The sequence below is a fragment of the Strongylocentrotus purpuratus genome, unplaced genomic scaffold, assembly GCF_000002235.5.
Source record: "Strongylocentrotus purpuratus isolate Spur 01 unplaced genomic scaffold, Spur_5.0 spur5_contig_855, whole genome shotgun sequence".
NCBI lineage: Eukaryota > Metazoa > Echinodermata > Echinoidea > Camarodonta > Strongylocentrotidae > Strongylocentrotus > Strongylocentrotus purpuratus.
The window spans coordinates 350,829-369,058 of NW_022145563.1; the positions used below are offsets into that span (position 1 = coordinate 350,829).

General features: G+C 37.0%; 2 protein-coding genes across 2 annotated transcripts; one reads left to right on the forward strand and one right to left on the reverse strand.

Annotated features, from left to right (window-relative positions):
- The first annotated feature begins 1,597 nt into the window (after positions 1–1,597).
- On the forward strand, positions 1,598–7,190 carry LOC590393 (cytochrome b-c1 complex subunit 6, mitochondrial). The gene is made up of 4 exons (XM_790000.4): positions 1,598–1,801; positions 3,480–3,530; positions 4,453–4,614; positions 6,301–7,190. Exons 1-4 carry the CDS (start codon positions 1,724–1,726, stop codon positions 6,331–6,333), a joined length of 324 nt encoding a protein of 107 aa, XP_795093.3. The 5' UTR covers positions 1,598–1,723; the 3' UTR covers positions 6,334–7,190.
- A 4,421-nt stretch (positions 7,191–11,611) lies between these two features.
- On the reverse strand, positions 11,612–15,143 carry LOC100889580. The gene is made up of 3 exons (XM_003724365.3): positions 15,009–15,143; positions 13,873–13,979; positions 11,612–12,971 (listed from the first exon to the last, which is right to left on the reverse strand). Exon 3 carries the CDS (start codon positions 12,930–12,932, stop codon positions 12,066–12,068), a length of 867 nt encoding a protein of 288 aa, XP_003724413.2. The 5' UTR covers positions 12,933–12,971; positions 13,873–13,979; positions 15,009–15,143; the 3' UTR covers positions 11,612–12,065.
- Positions 15,144–18,230: the final 3,087 nt, after the last annotated feature.

The following is an 18,230-nucleotide window of genomic DNA, read 5'->3' on the forward strand; positions in this document are numbered from 1 at the left end:
AAATCTTACTTTTTAAAGATTGAAAAACCATCTAAATGTACTTTTAAGAAAGGTAGGAGAAATCTTTTCGACCTTTCTTATACAAATAAAATGATCAAGAGAGACGAGCGAAATATTTCATTTGCCTCCAGTGTTTTGTGCCCCTTGCCCTATGACTCTGCCGATGGCATTAGAAAACAGAAATACATATTTTATCCTAATTATATTTTTACAAGGGTCTACCACAACTCTTTACTAATTTGTCAAGTATCATTTTATTTAAATGATAGACTTACAGTCTACCGAAATACTATGTAGGTCGATTCTGTTTTCACTTTTAAAAATGTTTATCTTATAGGTTTTCTCAGTTTTTATACCGTATAATGTTAAAACGATATTTAGTTGACATACATAGTGTACATGAGAGCTTTTTCTTCAATAGTGATGGAGAAAATATTCATAGTAGCATATTCAGGCGAAACCCAAGTTTGAATACCGTAAGTACATTTAATACAAATGCGCAAAAGGTGTGTAAGTATGAGTCACCCCGGCCGAATAGGGACCTGAAACCCGAAAAATATATAGTAAAACCTTTTAGTTCTTGCTTCCTTGATTATGACATATTTCGGATTTGTACCCCACCCCAACCACCCGCTTTGCACTTAGAATCATGAAAGTGCCACTTAATTGAGTCTAACCCCTCAACTTAATAATACAAACATGCCGCCTCCTTACTTATGAATAGTTCTTCTTCTTATAATTCAGTACCTCTTATCCGGTGAAAGCGATATTCTATCTATCAAAATAGAGACTTAACTCGCGACACCATTGCTGGTATCTCCTCTGTTACAAGGCTATCTGATACCAAACATTATACCGGTAGTTGTACTTTATCATTCACTCAATTATTATCATCCCGCTCTGCAACACTGCAATTCTTCATAATTCTATGCTTTTCCACATAAAGTTCAATATAAAATTGCAGTTGCGTTAATGGCTATGTAAATGTTAGGATGAAGAAAGAAAAAAAAAAATCGACATTAATGGATCAGTACATCAGTAACTCCAGGGGCTCATTGCCTCGGCGGTGGTCAAGTGGCGAAGACCCGGAAGCTCGGGGTTCTAGGCATTGAATTACGGTCAGATAACCATATTTTGATACCTAATTTGTGACATTAGCAGATCGATAATTGGAGTGGGGTCCAGGGGGCTGAGCCCATGAAGCTCAATGGTTTTAGGCATTTAATTACGGTCAGATGACCGCCCCCGGCCTGCACCCCCACCCACCCCTCCCGCTTCCGGCGCCCATGAAATCAACAGGAAAGAAAAAAACTAATTAATTCAAATCGGATTTAAAAAAGTACGTTCGGGTGAGGGGTGCCATATATTATTCTCTTTAAAAAAGAAGAACAAAGAACCCCCTTCCAATCCCTTTGGAGGAGAGGGTGGTAGGAAAATCCAGGGACTGTACAGCGCTAACTGTAGAATATTAAGTTTTAAAGAATACCTAACGTGCCAATTTCTACACCACAGTTAATTTTTATTCATTTTATACTGTTTAGATCTACGGTTTGAAAAAGAAGAAGTTCGAGATTGATTCGAATCTGATGCAATTTACACCGGATCGGGGAACATTCTGTAAAATATAGCGGAATGCGTTTAATACACGACTTACTATTGGGTAAAGAGTAGACCGGTATCAAACTATTCACCAATAAGATTTTGGCTTACATATGCAATCCTCATGCAGGACGTGACCGAAATTACCGAAATCATCATGGCACTCGAAGACGAACAAATCATGGCCGGAAATCCTCCAGAGGTGAATTTTCTTTGAAATCAATTATGATTATTTAATCATTTTGAAGCTTAAATGTTAAGTTATAGCATGGTTTGAAAATTATATCGTTATTTGTTGTTGAAATTCGTATTCAGAAGAAGAAGATTTGGGGGTTGTGAAATAGTCGTGGATGGCGCTTATTCCAAGCCCCATGCCTTGAGATATGCGTAGGGTAAACTGGGTGATCCGACCTTTGCACTGCACTGCCTGCGCCTGAGGCTGAGCCCCGGCTTAAATTTTTGCAGTCCAGGTTTTATTTCGTCAAAGGTTTAGGATTAGAGTGATGATTGCGATTAGGATAATGCAAGGTTTAGGGCCTTGTTAGTGTTTAGGCCGAAATTCACTTAGTCTATTTGATCTCATAATCATATAGAATCATATGAAGCTGGACTCCTGGAGCGTGTCTTGCAAAAAAAAAATATTTTGCTAATTATGCATCATGCATGCAGTCTGTCTGTGCATGCCATCTGTGCACTGAAATTTTGGCGGTAGTTCAGAAGTCTATCTAAACTTTGACCCATAACTTTGGCGTGGAGATACCCTACTAAAACATACCCAAAATGAAATAAATATTCATCAAAAAATGTCCAAATAAAGGTCATGATTTAAAAGTCGATATAAATAATACCTGTTTCGTGTCAATTTTCTTATCTTTTTCAGAGTATTTTTCCTAAAAACGAAGACTTGTAATATGCACATTCTCACAGGATTCATGCCAAACTGCAGCACAATACAATTGCATATCGTACCGGAGCACTAACTAGGGTGTCTGATCATGCACTCAGTTTTGTGTGCTAAAATCCTTCCAATAGAGATTGCACACATCCCTATTCAGTCCATGTGCATTGCAAAATTGGTCAATGTTTTTATTACCAAAATGAGATTAAAACCAATCTTGCTCGTGATCCTGATGGTGAAACTCAATAAGTGAGGTGTCGTATGAAAGAGCAGGTTTTTCTCCATATTCCCCAAAGGGGCTCACCCCCAAAATTCTAAAAATATCTTTATCAAAACAGCGATTTAAACATTTTTTCATGGTAACTCAGAGATTTACCAATTTCACGAAGTGAGCCCCCGAGGGATAAGTTGGGCCAGCTGTAAGGAATATATCCATGTGCTTATTTTTTTCTCTAGTCCCAAGGGATCACGAGCAGTTACTGTTTGAAAATACCCTTACTCCACACTTTGCATAACGTGCTGTGCAGCTTTTGAGCAAAAATTATAACTCGGTGTGTACCACTTTTTCATCCATTCTGACCAAAATGCTATGAATATTGACTAGATTGGGGGGGGGGGGGCTGTATCTTTTGATAGAAACATCGGTGAGTCTTAAAATTTGAAATGTGTAGTTCTGAGTAAATGATTTTTCCAAATATCCAACCATAATGGTGACAAAACGATCCAAAAGGGAAAATTGAAAAATCGTCCAGACACTCTACTATAACACTGAGTTTCAATAAGACATGCTGTATATTTATTCAGATGGTCATATCTCGGCCAATACTTAATATATTCAATTGTTTTTCGACATTTGGACATTATTTGTATGCTCTTTCAGAAAATGAAGAAAAACTTGAGAAATTCAAAAAATAGATTTTTGATGACGTCACACTTAACCACTCTATTGTCTTTTGATTGTCTTCATCTCTTCTTTTGATAGGACGAAGAGGAGGAGGAAGAGGAGGAGGAGGAGGAGGATGAAGATCTTGTGGTAAGTGTGAATTTATCGCCATTCCCTTATTTATATGTATCTAGATACATTCAGAAAAAGCTGTTCTAAATCCTTACTAATACGAAGAAAAAAAAACACCAGTTCAGTATGTGGGTCTGGGTCAATGACAGCCATGTTTTACCTCCATAATTTTTTTAAAATCACTGGAGGGCTAAGCAATTAGGCTGTGGACAGCTTCTGTAGCCTCATACATGTCTCTGTGAGTAACTCGCTTACAAGAAGATACCGTCACTGCAAAAAGTTTTTCAGATGTATAGAAAATTTCAAAATGTTTGACAGTCCAAAGTTACATGTAATTATCCATAGATGTGTTGTGGTAATGTGGATAAGTCATCTGACTGAGAACCACAAGGTACAGGGTTCAAATCCCTGCCACAGCTGTAACGTCCTTTAGTAAAGCATTAATCTACATTAGCATTACTCACACAGGTGAGGTATGTGTAAATGGGTACCTGGTCGGAGTACTCCTTTGATACAGGATACCTAAGATACGTAAAGCCGGGTAATAATTTCAAACGCTCTTTGGAAGCACTTAGGGATGGTATCATAATGTGATATGAGCTATACAAGAACAGAAAGACCGTTCATGGAAGACAAGAAAAGCAATCTGTATAAGCAGTCTGTATACCGATAGACAGGTTTCTTTAATACAGGTTTCAATGAGAAGTGGCTTTGGGGGCATGAAAAATGTGGTCTTTCTATCAGGTGATCACTACAGCCTGGGCCCGTTTCATAAAACTTTTTATAACAACTGCTAAATTTCTATGACAATTTTGCTCTCGGCCAATCAGATGCCATGATTTTGGTAGCTTATAACAGTAGCTTGTAACTTGTTATTGATATCAAGTTTTATGAAACGGGGCCCTGTTTGATGTTTTGTGTGCATTGTTTATGTTTACAGGACCCAAGAGATAAGATCAGGGAGGATTGCGAGGCAACAGGACACTGTGCCGCCTTGAAGGAGACCTTTGATGCCTGCACAGACCGTGTCAGCGCCAAGTCTAACACAGAGGAGACATGTACAGAGGAATTCTTTGACTTCCTTCATTGTGTGGATCATTGCGTGAGTACCGATGACTATAGATTAAAGCCCCACTGCCCCATACTTATAACTACTTGAGCCCTCTATATAGCAAACGATGCCTATGTGGTGCCTGTTGGTCCCCCATGGTCCCCTTTTTCTTATGTTAATTGAGAGCTGATTTGATGAGATAGCCACCTGTCGGTGATCTTGCAGGGAGGTCTAATTCCCCCCTTCCCCTGGCCAAACTAATGCAGACAGGCTTTAAGATTGAGGTGCTCATGACCCTTGTCAGTCAGTATCAAACCCTGTTCTAAATCATTTTTGTGGTTGTACTGCCAAATAAGTATTGGTGTGTACTGCAAGGTTCTGGAATCATCAAAATGATAAGAAATTTGACCTAGTATTTGTAAAGTTACAAGCACTGTACACAGAAAGATGTATATGGGACTACACACACATGCGCGACACATGCGTTTATCTCTCACATACCAATAGATAAACTAATTTACCAAATTATATCAATTAGTAGGTGGTTTCCCGGCAAAATTGTTATCATCATGTATTAGTCAAAACATATTCTTTCACATGATTGGCAATAAGAGCTTCCATTTCATTTTTTTAAATTGGGGCGTTTCCAATACTGGTCTTTACCTTTAATGTGATGTACATGTACATGTTAACCTATATTCATTACCCCAACCATGGACCTATTACGGATGGACATTCATTGTTTTCTTAACGAATTCATTGTGATTGTCTCCGTCAATGACGTCTCAATAAAATTCTGTACATGTTTCTTCCCTTTGGTCTCATCATGGTCTCCGGCAAAAAGCCGGGACAGAATCAAGATAGTGAATTTACACATGTTAATCTACATGCGCAGAAGATAATTACTTGCCTAAATCGTGGAAAATAGATGTGCAGTTCTGGCTTATAATCGGAAATTGTTGTTCCGTGTACTGTACATGTATTTTTTTTTGAAAAACATGTTGATATGACCAGATGGAGGTTATTTTTGGATTTTTTGGTTGTGATTTAAAATCCTGTTTCCCCCTATTTCCTCATAATATTCCAGAGTTACAACGCACAGGGCTGATATAGATCATGGCCTTCTAATTGTTTTATAAGGTCATAGGTGTGTGCGAAAGTTTGCGAATCAGTAATAATACATTTCATATCACCAAAATCATCTGCTTTTCAACTTTGCTGCTCCCCATTGAGGATGCTTTCATTTAAGACACACTCTTACAGAGCACACCATCCAAACAATTATTATTTCATTATTTATGATTTATTTACTATGTACTGTTTATACCTGGAAGCATTTAAAAGTGTTAAAGCATATAATTATATTTTTATGTCTATGGAATTTTTTTTACCTTGTAAATTCACTTGCATCAGCCTCCAGCTGTATTGTTGAATATTTGAATAAAACCTTATCAAATCAAATCAAACAAAACCCAAGAGAGGGAAACTGTTCCTTTATCAATGAACGAAAATGCTTACGCAGTCGTTATTGTTAAAACAGCTGAATGTTCTCATTAAGATGCACATAATCAGAAGGCGGCGACTATGATTGGATCAAAGAAAGAATCACGTTGAATGTCCATCCGTATTACGTCCATGCCCCAACTCTATCAATATAACATCGAAAGTGTTCCTTATTCAGCTCGATTCAGGATTGTTTTTATAATTTTTTTCTTCTTTTCCTTATCTTTCCTGCAGACTGCACCACAGACGTTCAAGCATTATAAATAATGGCCATCATGGAGTGACCCTTCTCACTCTACAACTTGTGTATCACTAGCTCTGCCCTGTTGCCATGACTACAAAGATGTCCACACTTCCAGCATTACCAAACATCATCTGCATCTTTTAAATTTCATCTCCAGAACCACATCTTTTCTATTGCAAATGTTATTTGAATGTAGAGCAATAAAATTATTGGAGGGTGTATGCGACTTTAATGAAAAGCTCATAGAAGGATTTGTACTGATATGAGGAGCATCTGCATGTTGTTTTCCCTTGCTCTCTTTTAATTCAATATTCTCTCTTGTCTTTGTTGAGCAATGATTGCAATGTTGAAAGAAGGGGATAAGTTGAAACTCCAGCATATTATTTCCTGTATGCAATGTTGTACAATGCCCTGCCTGAATATTTCAAGGCCAGTAGTGTAGCTATTTCGATCCCTCATCCTCTATATCCATATTTATGATTCAGAAAACATTTGTCGGTGATCATGGCTGTACTACCAAACCATTTAACACATTTTATTAGAAAGTGACCATTTCCATGGATTTAGGATTGCTTAAAACCAGATGTGTCAATGAAGTTTTGATAAGTTGTAGAAGTGTGGGGATGATTTCCAGTAATATTCACTTCCCTCTGTAAAATAATTGGACATATGTTCCTCTTTGAGATGATTTTGTTTACCGGTCCAGAGTGAATTTGAAGGAGTATAATTCTGTGATTTGTGAATATAACAGATAGGAATTTACATTCTCTTGTGTGAATGGATTTTTGGGGCATGGCAAGCTGGATTGTTTACTAGTTTAGAATTTGTGCAAAGATGAATTATATGTATTGTTATGAAATTAAATATTGAAGAAAAAAAATCTATGCAATGGCTGGATATTTACTCAACTGAGTAGTGTTAGATTGTATGATAAGCTGTTAAAGGGACTTGGTAACATTGTTCAGATGAGAAAAAATGGTTTGGAAAATTCAAAAGTTGGTTGGGAGAATTTACTTTTAGAGGGTGTCGCACAGTGACGCCTTAAAAGAAAACCATAAACATCTTTGTGGTTTGAGAACTTTGTGCATGTTAGAGGGTTAGTACAGTAGAAGGAATATAATAATTTCATAGAAAAATTCTGAATTTCTTCCATCAACCTTCAACAATGTTACAGGTTCACTTTAATACTCGTATCTGTCATGGTTGTAGTGAAATTGATCTCGAGAAAGAAGAGATAATTTGGTTTTCTGTGATCCAAGGAAAGATGGAGAAGAGAGGAAATTGAAAGCACAAGTGGAAGAAGAGAATGAAAGAAAGAGAGAATGGGAAGTGAAAGAAAAGAGAAGTTGGAGAGATAGAATGAGGATGAGGTGGAGAACAGCAGAATGCCCAAATCTTTGGGAGAGATTTAGTGTTTGTGGTTGTCTTTACTACAAGTCCTTCACATCAGTTCATACAAAGTAAATGATGAACATGTAGTTTATCAACGACAAAAAGGATAACAAAATTCCATTAGTGGATTTTATTATTATTATTTTTTTTTTTTGGGGGGGGGGGGGACACACAAGTGACCCATACCCCTTTTGAAACCCGAGCAGCATACCTTTAGTAAAAAAATCCGAGAATGTGCCTCCCCTTCTTTTGAGATGGTACCTTTTTTTTGGGGGGGGGGCGGATTTTAGGAAAATTGTGCCCTCTCTTGCACAGTCATGCATCTGCAACCTATTACCATATCTCTTATTCAACTCCTCACACACAGTCCTCTACAACAGGCTAGACCCTGTTTCATGAAACTAAGTGTTTTGCAATACTTTTTTCATGCAATACAATTCATATAATTATTGAAAACATAGCATGTCATCAGCTGCCGATAACTAGCCAAATATCATGACACTTGTTATTTTTCAGTTTTATGAAACTGGATCTATGTTAGTACTACACCATAGTAATTGCAAATGTAAAACTGTGTCTGCCAAAAACCAATTGTTTATTATAGTCAATCAAGCGTGAAAAACATGATCGGTATTGGTTCAGAACAAAATACATGTTAATTGAATTAAACTCAACATTATTAGTTTACAAACTGCAAATGCACAAACTAGCATGAAACCACACAATGTATACTAGCAATGCAGCAACTAAATGAACTGCAAATTACATGTAAATTAAAATCCTTGTCGTGTCTTGCAGTATATGTGATGAAGAAAGAAAAAGAAAAGGACAAAGTATTCATGTTTTGTAGAATGTTATGAAGTCAGGGGGAGGGGGGGGGGGGCGGTAGCATATCAGATGAATAGGACATTTTCGTAATGCAACCAAATTTAATTGACTTGATACAAATTATTTCATTCACCTGTTGCAAATAATTGTATTTTAATAGTCAGTATGCAAAAAACATAAATATATTGCATGTTGTTAAATAGGGCAAGCTATTCTTTTTTTTAGGGGGGGGGGGGGCGGGGGGTTATAGCTAGCAACAACTAATGCATGCAATTCCCATTTTGACTATTGAAATACAATATTTTGTAACAGGTGAATAAAATAATTTGCATCAAGGTACTTTACCAAGACGTATGCATTAAATTTGATTATTTTATGAAATTGGCCCAGTGGAAAGCAGTAGCATGCAATAGAAAAGCATTGGCAAACATCTTTCATATAATGTAGTTCATGCCTCTACAATCTTATTTATTTATTTCGTTTTATTTCAACAGGGTATGACACACACTTTCTCAAAGTTATGCAAGAATCTTCAAGGTTGAAGGAAGCAGACTTCACCGAAGCAAAAGAAGAACATCACAAGCGATTAATTTCTATGGTTAGTCCATCTGACAAGATGCGATGAACTGCATAAAACCACTGTGGCAATATTTTATATGTAAATAAATTTCCAAGAGGCAATAATAAATATGTGTGGAGGAGGGGAGGGGGGGGGGGGGGTTAAAGACCCTATCCGATGAAAATACAATGTTATATCAATGGAAAGCTGAAAGAATATAGAATACAAATATAAAGAAATTTAAAATATTTTCCCTTTCAATATTGCACAAAAGCGATTTAAAACCTTTTTTTCTGCACCTCTCCAAATTACAGGTCAAGAGGGTTCAAATTTGCCGCAGTTACAGTGACGACATAATATGTGCACCCATCGGCTTGCCTATATAGCCGAGGCGATGAATCGTGCTAAAATAATGCAAAGTCATTGTGAATATGCGTACTCCACACACTATGATGATTTTATTAAGTCAACAACTCCTGATTTTCCAAGCTTCAGATTTTGAGTTTTCAGAGAGCTGTTACTCGTCTGACAGGCTCTAAAGTACTATATAATAGGTATTTTTGTAATCTATGGCTTGTAAGCTTTAGTTTCCTTTCATATATAACTCATCTATTTCATTTTCACTTCCAACAGGGTCTTTAAGTAAAATAAATGCTGAAGATTCAAGACATGACTTAAATGTGATACAAATTTACACAAAGAAATAATCACACCATGATTTCTCTATGAAAAATTGAATGACTGCTCACCTAGAATACCAGTAAGATCCAAATTTGGTTGGTTAACATTTTTGCACATTGCACAGCAAAATATAATCTATATCTTTCAATCTGATATCTTTCTAAATAGAGTTTGCAATGCCCAATGCTTTAGCAAAATTGGCTACTTTGTAAAAATGCAACAAGTAAATTTGGAAGAATTGCATGATTTCTTTAAATGTGTGTGTGTGCTGTATAAAGTTATAAACTCTGAATATCTTAACTATAATATACATTATTACTGCCACAAGTATATTGCAATACTTCACTATATAACCTCTACCGATAGTTATAAAACTTTTGTTAACAGACATGATTTTAACACATTCAATCTGTTGTTATTGATCATTTCATTACATCTTCTGCAACAAATGTAGAAACTGGGGAATGCTATTTAAACTCACATTTCACATATCGTCACCTTCTTGAAATAATGGCCAAAGTCACATTTTGAAGAAAATTATATTTTTACCCAATTCATCTCTTCATGAGGCTATCCACCTTTGTTAAATGGCATATGTGCTGAATAGTACATATTCATGTAGACAGAAATAACCGTCTGGTATGGGTCATTTCTTTAATAAAACTGACATTTGTTGACATTCCCCAATACATAATCTATAATCGGAGGTCTAGTGGAACAACTGACAATATAGAGAGACTGAAGCTTTGGTATAATATTCATGCTGCTTACACCCAGATAGTATAATTGCCTAAGTCAAGCATTTAAAGAAAAAAAGTATACCGGTATATATTATTGAGTAAACCCAAAGTAACTGAGTAATCTAATCCTCTTATGAAACCTGATTCGACAGACAGAGCTATTTGTATTTCATTAGTCATATATCCCCAAACCTTTATGTGTGAAATTCGATGTTTGGTTCAGTTTTCTTTTTTTCCTTAAAACTTGAAAATATGACTTGGGCCATTATTTTAAGAATATGACAACATGACAATGTAGATGTCATGTACATGTGTGTATGTACTTGGTGCATACATTTCCATTGAACAGTGAGAGTAAACATTTTGAATATTAACAAAAACTTGTAATCGCAAGGGCAAAAGCCCCAGTGATATAGAATTGTTTTTACATTAACAAAATGTAAAGATAAAATCATGAAACATTCAGAATTCATAAGCAGCATTTAAGTCTCCCCCAAATCTTTTAAAAGCACATTTTGCTGAAAAAATGTGAAAATGCTACACAAAATTTACTTCTGGTAATAGCTAACAAATTAGTTCCCTCAAACACCCAAAATCTAACATCTTGCTTTAAAGATAGTATGTCTCTTTTGCAGCCAACATCAAATTCTATAGAACTTTGCAGGAATTACGAATATGTCATGTATGTTCTATCTGTGAAATTTAAACGTTAGCAGTGTCCTAATATTCAAATTATGCAAGGACACCAGTTTACTTGCTAGACTTCACTGTCAGACACTATTGAGTGACTGACTGGCTTTTTTTTCTTCTTTGGTAATAACATACCGTACATAAAATGAACTGTCAAGGGTACATATAATAATGAGCATTTGTCTACATCAATAACCCACTTCTTGTAATGGCCAAAATTAAACTGATTGAATCTTTGCACAGCATAAAACGTACTACCATTCGGTACAATGGTCTGAAAATCAGACTATTACTTACTGGCTCTATAGCTCTTAAGTCGATTCAACATCTAATAGTAGCATTTTCCCACTTAAAGACATTTTCAAGACCCCTTTTTTTAGGGAAGTCCTGAATTAGTATTATCTTTCAAATGCCATTGGAATTTAACCTTTTAATTTTGTTGGCCTGCAAATGGGACATAGTACCTTTAAGACTTGCTTAAAAAGTAATTATTATTCAAAGTTAGCCCAACTATTAGTACTTCATAAAAGAAAGAAACAAAAATTACCTGTCTAAGAGATATTGATATTCCAAAATAAATTCACACCAAAATTAAAATAAGGGTCAAGCAAAGACTAATCGATAGGATTGATTGATCAATGATCATTGGGCTAATGATTTATATCGGTTTTGAGTCATTGTCTACCACTAGGCAGGCAGGTATTTCAATGAGACAAATATAGCAATGTTCTATATCTGCGTAACCTTCCTCTATTTCTTTCAGAAAAAGCTCTGAAAACCTTGGAAAATAAAATAAGAACTGATTCTGAAAAGATAAACAAATGTAAATGGAGAACGATCTCTGAGTCGTAAGAAGAGATAGTGGTTACAGGTTTATCTTCTTGATGCGCACACGGCACTGCCTGGCGCGGCTTCTTCGGAACTTGAGCACGCTATGATGGGGTTTACAGACATGACCTCGACAATAGCTTGGGAGAAGGTAAGGATTCGTTACAAAGCCCAGTTCCTTATCGATGAAAAGAGTGTGGTCGTGGCCCTTCAGAATGTTGTTGAGCTTGAGTCTCCTTAGAAGAACTCGGAAACGCTTTTTGTTCATCGCGGAAAGGGAATGCTGGCATGTCACAATTCCACATTCTTTATCGACGATGATGGATGAATCCTGTATGTCGTTGCTTACTTTCAGCTTGCTGAGAAGTATTTTCAGTTTATGAAGTTGGACATTGGACAGGGTTCGTTCCACGTTATCTCTGTTCTCCTTGTCATGAGCCATGATCGAGCCATCCTTGTTCAGCTTCACCTTGCTAAGCAACACCTTGAATTTGAGGAGCTGAAAATTGGAAAGACTACTCTTCACAGGTTTCTCTTCGTTCTCTTTTGTTACCGTGACGTCACATCGGTCATTCGGTTTCAGCTTGTTGAGAAGCACTCTAAGTTTCCGAAGCTGTACTGTCAAAAGAGTTTTCTCCACTGCATCTTCCCTATGTCCATTGTCCCCCTGGACAACAATCGGTTGGTCAAGTCTGTCCTTGCTCAGCTTCAACTTCTGCAGGAGAACCTGTAGCTTCTGGAGTTGGACGTGGGACAGCTTGTTGCTTCCTCGCTGTGATTTTAGTGACGTCCTGTTGCTGATTTGGAGTCTCTTGATGGGAACGACACACCTGTGCATGGTTGCTTTCTCACCAAGGTTAATCTTCCTCATCACCACCTGGCATTTTCTTGGAGGAGTCTCCATCTTTCTTGAGGTTGGAGACTACAGTATCAGATGCTCAGCCTGCAGTAAATTCAAAATAAATGAAGAACAATTAAAGTCTATCTGCACTAGTTTGGCCAGGAGGGATTAGACCTCCCTGCATGGTTGCTGACAGGTGGTTATCTCATCAAATCAGCTCTCAATTAACATAAGAAAAAGAAGACCAAGGGGGACCAACGGTCAGGTCTTAGTCATTGTTTGCTATATAGAGGGCGCAAGTAGGTATACGTAGTGCAGTGGGGCTTTAAAACATTTTCCTTTCTTGAGGCCATAGCCTGAAGTATTCGGCCTTTAGGCTGGAATAAGTCAGAAGAAATGAAGAATGTTCAAAACATGTTGAGATCATTACAAGTCTACTGCAAACCGTACATCCCGCAGCCCGTTAATTGCATTAAAAATTAATTAAAGAGTTGTTCAGAACTAAAACTTTCAACAAATGAACTAGCCCATAATAGCCACAGACTAATACCAAAAGATAGCCATATAAATAATTTCATCTGTTGTTATTTCTTGTTTAAAGTCTCTGAATGTCCCGTACGTCACAATCCAAATAGCTTGGACCTGCCCCAATATGGAAAGTCGGATACATATATATAGGGCTGGCCCTGGTAACAGTCTCAAATTTGCAAAAATATGTTATCCAATAGGGTTACAATTTACAATGTACTTAAAGAGAGCCCTAAAAGCTAACTGGCATGTAGCATGCTGGTAAATATTTAGCCTTCACATAAAAGTGGCTAGGGTGGTTCACAAAAAATTCTGCCTTTTCAAGTCTAAAATCTAAAAGCTGGGCACAGGAACAAAATGGGAGATTTTATTTCAGGTACTGTATATCAGATATGGGTGTTAAAACTTAGAAGGGGGGGGGGGGGTTGGATGGGTCCTTCTTTAATCCCCTACTGAGATGAAAGAAATACTATACCTCTAGAATCAGACGTTTTCAGCCAACTCAGGATAGGTCTTGACTGCGGTAATACGCCCAGCATAGATCACAAAGCCCCAGGCGATAAGAACAATAGCGGCCAAGGTCTGAAGAAAAAAAAAACATCCAAAACAAGGAGGGGTTGAAACTAGATCATTTTGTGAGAAGATAAACTCTTGGTTTCTGGGCATATCCCAAAGCATAACATGTATTTTATTTTTCATTTTAAATATTCATATAACAGGTTAGACTGAAAGAATCAAGTTGACCATACACCGTTTTACGGTTACAACAGTGTGCATGCGCAGACATGGGCACCATTTTAATTTACGGTTAAACAAAGTTTAGAGTTCAGTGGTTATGCATAAATTAAGATGGTGGCCTTAACCGTAAAAGGGTGTATTCATGTTCGATTTTGCATGCTAATAAACCTACCCCCCCCCCACACCACCATTAGACAAGGTACGTATCTCATTAATTAGCTCATATTATAAAAAAAAAAAATCAAACATTAATCATAATGTCCGACTCTCTCTCCCAATCTTTCCTTGGTTTCTCGACCTCTCAGTTCAGAGTCTCTTGACTAATTTTCTCGCAGCTTCACTAGGCCTACTTGGCCTAGGCCTATTTGTATTATCCCCCTTCTTACTCTTTCTCCCCCCCCCCCCCAATCTTGTGTCTTTTCTCCCTTTCTAATTTAAATAAATATTTTTTTTTTTCTTCACATTTTTTGTTAACTTAATGCTCACGTTTTTTCTCCTCTCACTCTCGGCTCTCCTAACTAGTAACTCTTTCTATCTCCCCATATCTTTCATCTTATTTATTGGCGGTTACATTCGTCTCTATAATGTTGCCATTGACCCCCAACAAGAAGTCTGTAGATCTACTGTAAACAGCGCTGCTGGCTCCACGATCCGCGGAGCGCCAAGGTTCCAAGAAAACTACCGTCCTCGAGTCAAGCCCCATCGGGAGAGCATAGGGGCGCAGAGCTGAGCGGTCATGTAACGTGTCGATCGGGCGTGATCACAACAACTGGCGCTTGGCGAATTGGCCGGAGCGCGAGCGCAAACATATTGTCATATCTCCACATAAATTTGTTCTTAAAATTACTTCAACATGGACACCAATATACGTACTAATGATATAAATATATCAACGGCTCTTCTGCTCAGCAAAATCATGTCTAGGATAGGTCAATCCAAGCGTTCTACCAGCATAATTTCGTCCACAGCTTTCGTACCCAGACTCCACGGCCTTTGATATGAAATTAATGCATTGAGCTAGCTAGCTAGCTAGCTATAGCGCTAGCTATGATTGATATGGTTGTTGTTGTTGTTGGGTAATTGTTTATTGGCGTTCATTCAATGTTGAATATAGTCTATACGCCATAATTATTTTTAATTTTATAAGGAAAATCAGTTATAAATAAGAAAACTGAGGATAAAGATTTGTAATGATATAATTAAAAAGTAACGCAATTTTTTAGGAGTCTCTGGATGGTTTGCAACTTCGTGTTTCTGCTTTTTTTTTTTTTAAAGTTTAATCTGGTCAGCCCGGTTTCGATGGCATGGAAAACTAGCTTTGCCCGATGTGAAACAGGCTTCTCGGCTACTCGGCGTGCGTGCGCAGTGATCTTTTAATTTTATAACGCACGGTGCCTAGACCACTCAGAAACACAGAAACACTATAAATTGAGACACATCGTACAGGGGCGCTCCTGAAACCGAATTTCCAATCCATTCAAGTAAATTGATATACAAATCTTATCACATTATCACTATTTGTAAGCAAACATTTAAGTGGGCTCTTTGTTAGTATCAATGCATAAAAATAGAACAATTGAAAAATTAACGTCTTTATTTAATATTATATATGGCCTATATAGGCCTATATATTACATACCTACATACATTATATTTCTTTATTTATTCCTCCTTTTATTCTCTTTATGAGAATCTCCTAAAGAAGCGATAGGGGAAAGAAGTACTTTTGGCTTATTTTACTTTACTTGTAGGTAAACTTATTAGGTCTCTTGTTTTATTTGAAGCGACCTGTTCTATGGATATATAGTAGGATGGCATATTGAGCCTTCTGTGAAAACTTGAAAAGTATTCTTTTTGTTTCTTCTATTGTTTTGGTGTCTAAATCTGAGAAAAGCATTGCTCGTTCAATGATATACTTATTACAATAAAATATAAAATGTTCTTCTGTTTCACTGATGTTACAATAATCACAATATTCTGTTTCACTTAAACCCACTTTAGCCTTTTGTTGGTTCAGTTGAAGAACACCCATTCTCAATCTATGTAATATTACTTCACTGTATCTGTTTACCTTGATTGATATACATGAATGATTCTCAAATCGTTTTAAAGGTGATTCTATCGTTTTCCATCTTTCTTCCCCAATTTCTCGTACTCTTTTACTCAGTATTGATTTCAGTTCTTGTACATTAAGATCATTGTTAATTTCTATGTTTTTCTTTAATGCTCTCTTAGCAAAACTATCTACTACTTCATTCCCTACTAGTCCACAGTGAGATGGGATCCATTCTAGCGTTATGTTTATACCTCTATAATGAAGATGTGTTATTTTTATCAGTATTTCTATTACGAAATTTTCTTTTATCTGCGATTCTATTGCATTTATTGTACTCAGAGAGTCTGAAAGAATAACTATACCAACATAAATATTCAAGTTTTCAATCCAATCTAATGCCATAATAATGGCTACTTGTTCTGCCCTGTATGACGATGTGTCATTGTGTAATCGTTTCTGTTGATTGATATGGTGGCGACATCGACACTCAACGCGAATAGAATATTCTCTTATCCGGCTCGCTGCCAAATTAAAAGTAAAACCCATACTTAGTAGAAGTCATAAAAACTTATACTAAACAAAACGCCAATAATCTTTTCTTTCCTATTTTGTTTTTAAGTTCCAAGTTTCCTCATGAATATGGAGGGGGGGGGTCCCCTCCTGACTATGAACCCCGTATGCCGGTAGCATTAGGAAAATACTTAGACTTATATAGATCCCCTATAGGCCCTATTTTCAAAACAAAGTTATAATTAGAGGAAAATTACAACAATTAGAAAAACCACTAGCATATTTGAAGCGGAGGGGAAAGATCCCCCACCCCCACAACGCCCTGGTAGAGCTTCTTGTATTTGTATAAAGTGCCCCCATCAGCCATGGTGCTGGGGGAGAAGAAGACAAATCTTTAAACTAGTTGGAGAGTTGATACCATACAGTAATTGCACAATTTGCAATTTTAGATTCTCATACATAAATTAACAGGCCTATAATCATCATCATGTTTAATTTTTTATATGCCGGATTTCTTTTAAAATTCTCGGATTTTTCTATTTTCACTTTGTTTATCTACTACAAAGTTCGGAATGTCATACTTTTGTCATAATAGCCCATGAATACCGATCATATTTTAATTTCTACTCCTATATTCTTGAACTGCTTGTTTATCTTTATTTTTATTCTCTTCTCGGCCATTCATTCTATATTACTCTTGGGTTCTTTTCGTCTCCACTTTGAAAGTTTGGGAAACAAATTATACGCATCAGAATGATATTCCATATAATGTGTATTTCGACCAGAGGCGGCGGAGCCTGCATGGAGGCCAGGGTCACACTCCTTCAGTGCCCCATTTTACTTCAGGTAAGTTCCCCTTTTCATCTTTGATGAGTGCCGCTTCAGTCTTACACAGTCTGTTAAGTGCCTCCTTTTATTATGATACGCGTGCCCCATTTCCCCTTTCTTATAAGTATAAGTGCCCTTTTCCTTCTGATAAATGCCCCCTTCTCCTTTTTAATAAGAGCCACTTCCCCTTCTCATAAATGCCCCTTCTGACACCTCTGATAGATGCCTCTGTGTCACATGTGCCTCTCTTCCTTCGATGAGTGCCCATTTTCCTGTGTTATAGGTGCCTCAGAGTTTATCTCAGGTGAGTGCCTCTTTTTGGGTACAAGAAGTGCACCTTATCATGACCATCTCTGATAAGTGCCCCTTCATCTCTTATAATTTCCTCTTTTCAAATCTGAGAGGTGTCCATTGCAATTGACAAGTACCTCTTTTCCTTTGTACTAATTTCATTCTTATAGGTGCACCTTTTTATCTCCGATGAGTGCCCTTATTCAAAGTTGGGAGGCGCCCCATTTAACTTTGTGATATAGGTTCTCCTTTTCATTTGTGATAAGTGCCCCTTGATTTTGACACGTGCAACTTATTTTTTCTAATTAGTGCCATTTTTCTTCTGACAATTGCCCCTTTTCCGTTCTCATAACTGCTTTTTTTCTCTGGTGAGTGCCCTTTGTTAGGTGCAAGAAGTTGTTCTTAGTTGC